The sequence below is a fragment of the Morone saxatilis genome, unplaced genomic scaffold (assembly GCF_004916995.1).
Source record: "Morone saxatilis isolate NCDOM2014 unplaced genomic scaffold, NCSU_SB_2.0 Contig1, whole genome shotgun sequence".
In the NCBI taxonomy this organism is placed as follows: domain Eukaryota; kingdom Metazoa; phylum Chordata; class Actinopteri; family Moronidae; genus Morone; species Morone saxatilis.
Genome location: NW_023339651.1, coordinates 13,320,389 through 13,325,012, shown reverse-complemented (window position 1 = coordinate 13,325,012; position 4,624 = coordinate 13,320,389). Strand labels below are relative to the sequence as shown.

Genomic DNA, 4,624 nt, shown 5'->3' with positions numbered 1-4,624 from the left:
GTGTATTGTGTGAATATGGTGAAAAAAATTTCATCCAGGCTCATATCAACTAAAAAAAGTGAAGAAAATAAAGAAAAAAAGACAGGGGGGGTTTTGTTGGATTTTAAGTCTTGATACAGTCAGATATACTTCACGTGTTTATTGTGAGCCCGTACCGTTTTGAAGTGAGGCAGTTTGTATTTGAATCTGACAGCAGACCAAGCTTATTACACTCCTGTAGGAGCATGCCGAGGCAGTCACAACTATGTAAAGAAGCACAAGAAAAATAATAAGTGTCATGAAGATACCAGGCATTTAGCTGGCTTTCTTATCTAAAACTTCTTGAAATGACATTACAGGCAGTGAAGATGGCTGTAGCAAGATTTTGGAGGACTTACTTGCATCTTTGATCTGCTTTGTCCAGTAGTGGTGTGAGCTTGAGTAAGTACTGAAATGCAATATTGACATCCTCCATGAAGTCCTGGAAAATAAATGTACCCTATTTAAAAATGACAGTGAAGGTCTGTCACATTAAATTTTAGACACACACATTGTTTTTTGTTGTCAATTGTTTTACCTGTCCTTTGTCTCCCTGAGGATACTTCTTTAGTCGGAGCAAAACTTGTGGAATCTAGCATGAAGAAAGGAAAAAAAATGTTTATAGATTTGACACACTAACACATACAATTCTGTCTTTCTGTGGTGGCTGTAGCTCAGAGACTATACTTTTAATAGTTTCATATCAGATGTAAATCAGTTTACCTTATTATTGCCTTAATCTACCTGTATATACTAATCTGACTGCTGCAGCAATAAATTAAAGAAAATCTAGTCAACAGAGTCCACATAAAGACAGAAAAAAAGAAAAAGATAGATTAACAAACTTAAAAGAAAAAAACAAACTAATTAATTTAAAGCCTTGTTCAACACCAGCACTAACTTCTCACGTACATTTTAAGTCAATAACCCATAGTGCCAAGCAAAAACAAAAGACTGATTAAAGCAAGACAGAGGGATCAGTTCTCATCTTTGAAATAGATCTTACCTTGAGGAATGTGAAAGCAGTCCACTTGAGCTCCTCTGTGCCCTCTGGTGACTCAATGAGGCCAGTGAAGCAGGCTTTCCAGATCTCCAGAACAAAAATAGGAGCAGGGATTCGCTGTGGAGGACAAACAATTTAAAAAGATTTGTGCTGATAAAAAATAAAAAATAAACAACAAAAAAAACTACACTGGCCAGTGTAGCAGACTTTTGCGAGTGCAACAAAATAAATGTGAAACTTAATTCAAAGTTGCTTCAGTGATGCAATAATGATTATTTTTTACAATAAAGTCAAAACCCTTCAAATTTCGTAGACAAAAGAATGTATGTCAAAGTAACAGCAGCATTAGGAAAGAATTTATGTAAAAATAGAGCAGTCTTATTATGACTTCTTAAATTCTTGCATGAAGAAACTGAAAAATACAATGGCTAAATTAAAGATTTACTGTTTAAACTGAGCTTGATCTCTGGATTTAGTTCTTTAACTACTTTCCACCCTTTTTTTTTTTTTTAATTGTTAACAAGAGTAACCAAACTATGTACAGTTTACTGCCATCATGCTAAATCACTTTCTAGATATTAAAATGACATTTAAGGCAGCTTTAACATTACATTACATTTCTCTGCAACTAAATGCTCACCTGCATTCTCTTGATCATCATCAGCTGCTCCACTAGTGGCTGTGTCTCCCCTGTGAGATTCATCGTCCCCTCCAGCATGATGAAGGCGTGGACTGATGGGAAGGAGGCGTGGAGAGGAGGGTCACACTGCACAGACAGCATCAGGGGAATCCTGAGGAAATAGTGATGGGTTAATACAAGGAAGATTGATTGTGATAGTCTTTGAATTAGTATATTGTCATGCCTAGTCTAAGCAGGGTCATGCCAAAGTGAAATTGCTCTGTGTATTCAATGTTTAAGAATGAGGTGGGAATCTTCACCCTTTTACTAGTGACAAGGTCTCCTCTAATTTATTTCTTAGTGTCTGGTTAGGTACACTGCCAAGGCCATCCGTCACTTTCAGCATTGATTGCTCTACATTGCTCCAGGAACCTGTGAAGGAATAGCAGCAGAAACACTGAATGATGGCTCGTAACAATCACACACAATAAGATTTGACTGAAACTTTTTAAAGTTTAGGACTGGTATTCTAATGAAAAATCTGCCGACATCCATTATGAAAAATAATAGTCAAGATTGCTGCGCATGAAGATGCAGCAGCCGGTAGCTCCTTCAAACTTGCTACATTATTTGCTTATCTATTCATTTATTTTTGTTTGCTAAAAACTTTACTGAATGATGTCTGATTGGATTTGATTTTTAAGGGCTAAGCCAGGATTATTCAAATTGACTGGATCAGGAGATTTGACTGTGACAACATTCAGATGCCGCTCCCCAGATGCAATCACTGGTAACATACAGGTAGCAAAAAATCACGTTTGTGCTCTAATGCATTTTGGACAGTCTTATGTAAACACACACACAATCATCACACCTTGTTCCTCCAGCCGAGCAATGTGGACCAGGGCTCTGTTCTTGTTGCTGTTCATTAGAGTGTGAAGCCTCTCCTGGCATTCTCGCAGACTGGCCTCTGTGCTGGCTGGTGGACTCAGCTCTCTCAGCCTCTCACAGTACCAGGCACAGCCCTGCAGCAGCCACACTACCACTCCCAGCAGAGCCCGACACAGCCCAATGCATTCCTCTGCTTTCCCGTGACAGCTTTAGAGTAAGAGATGAGAGGAAGTCAGAAATAGCTCAAATGAGAAGAAATGTATTGCTTTTCCAAAACTAAATTCATATTTTGTTTGCTAAGCAAATGTGTAGGCAGTTGAAAATAACATTAGGGTTATATTAAAAGATCACATGTCCAAAGATCCTGGGCTGCTCATTAGGAGTTAGTGCTATGCAGCTGTAGATGATGGTTGTTATTCAAAGGTAAGTTAGAATAAAAGGAATTACAATAGTCTAAGCAAAATATTATAAAGTAATAACCTTTTCATTCTGACATCATTTCTCAGGGTTAGGGTTTCATAAAATGGAATCTATATAGCCTATTTCACAGTTTCTTTATGGTTAGTATACAATAAGTGAACACAGATGCTTGCTCTAATTCACTGCAGATGATATTCTGAGTCGTATGGTGAACTGCAAGTTATATATTTATCTATCATAACAAAAAAATACATATACTTTGTGTTACCATTATTAAACAGAGTTGCAAACACACTTTCTGCATCTATTACGATTTTAAGAAACCCTTAATTCATACAAAAGGCATAAAACTCTAACATTAACATTGATGCAATTAAGTGTTTAACTGGTTACACAGGTAATATTAAGGGTGGGAAATATATAATACTGATGGATAAAAGCCCCACTGTCATGGATAATTTTACCTGAGACGATGGCAAAACATGTCCATTATCTCCAACAACGACTTGACACACAGCTCCCGGGAAAAATCATCAAACTATCAGAAAAGAGACATATTCATGAAAACCGCTTACATTTCACAGTAAAATGTGCAATGCCATAACTTCCATCAAGCATAAATTACCTTGCTGATGGCTGTAAGCACACTGGAATAAGACACCATCTAGGGAGAGAGACAGTAACGATCACAACTTGCACATTAACTTTAACACTGGTTGACACAGTTTTCATAACATCGCCCTTTTCTCTCACCTGGGAACTTATAGCATATTTGAGGTAAGACAAAATAAGGGGGTTAGGAGAGGGACCAATCATCGCCTGCTCCATCAGGGCCTCTGGAAGACACAAACAGGATTTAAAGACATAATAGAAATTACAATAAAGTGTAAAGTCAAACAGTAAGCATGAAGGCTGTGGAACTTCACTCTCTTTCCTCTAACCTGCGAGGTTAAGGTAGTCCCACGTTGCTCCCTTTGGAAAGTTTTTCTTGATGTTAATGGCCCACTGGTAGTCACTCCATCGTTCCTTCCATGCCTGCAGAATGGCTTGCTTCAGATTGACCACCTTCATCCTGGTTAAATCCGCACACTTGTAACAGCAATACCGAATGACCAAGACACAACCATTAAAGCTGTTTCGCGGTAGGATACCACTCAGTCTAGTTTACTTTAGCTTACGTTATTCATGAGTCGGCTTAGCTGACGTTAGCCGTTAGCTGCCGATGTGATTAATTAACTAATGAATTAAGATAAAGTTGGCTTGCTGGGCGCGAAAACTCACGAATGCCGCAGTAACTAGAACAAAACGCCGCCACACTGCGCTACTACTAAATATAATGCTTACCTGACTTTGTCACTTTTTCACAACAAGTAAGATATTTGTTTGTAGCTCCACCGCTTCACAATACAAAGGACGCCATGTTTGCTGTGAAAGACGTAAGCGCTCATTGGTTAATCCCCTGACGTGTCAGTATTCTTACCGCTGATTGGTTAGAGGGGAGACTCTGCTGAACGACACAAAACATGACTTCACAATGTCACAAGATGTCGCACTTCACACGTTTAAGAGTCAATGCTCAGCCCTGCATGTAAAGTCAGGGAGAAAGGTAAGAAAAATGTATCCCGAATTGATTGAAACCAGTGGTTAAAACACTAAAGTACCCAGCTAGATAA

General features: G+C 38.5%; 1 protein-coding gene across 4 annotated transcripts in view; it reads right to left on the bottom strand.

Moving 5' to 3' along the window:
• Positions 1-4,384, bottom strand: part of med24 (mediator complex subunit 24) — an 11,934-nt gene extending 7,550 nt beyond the window's left edge. For 2 of the 4 annotated variants that reach the window (XM_035668112.1, XM_035668128.1), the window contains exons 1-12: positions 4,296-4,384; positions 3,893-4,023; positions 3,705-3,787; positions 3,577-3,615; positions 3,416-3,489; positions 2,515-2,738; positions 1,961-2,072; positions 1,662-1,812; positions 1,025-1,138; positions 557-610; positions 378-478; positions 156-242 (exon numbers count right to left, since the gene is read on the bottom strand). In XM_035668112.1, the coding sequence (XP_035524005.1) occupies positions 156-242; positions 378-478; positions 557-610; positions 1,025-1,138; positions 1,662-1,812; positions 1,961-2,072; positions 2,515-2,738; positions 3,416-3,489; positions 3,577-3,615; positions 3,705-3,787; positions 3,893-4,022 (1,169 nt within the window). In that variant the 5' untranslated portion in view covers position 4,023; positions 4,296-4,384. Of the gene's footprint in view, positions 1-155; positions 243-377; positions 479-556; positions 611-1,024; positions 1,139-1,661; positions 1,813-1,960; positions 2,073-2,514; positions 2,739-3,415; positions 3,490-3,576; positions 3,616-3,704; positions 3,788-3,892; positions 4,041-4,295 lie in introns of all 4 variants that reach the window. The other 2 variants (XM_035668136.1, XM_035668120.1) reach the window with 2 other exon arrangements.
• Between the last annotated feature and the right edge of the window lie 240 nt (positions 4,385-4,624).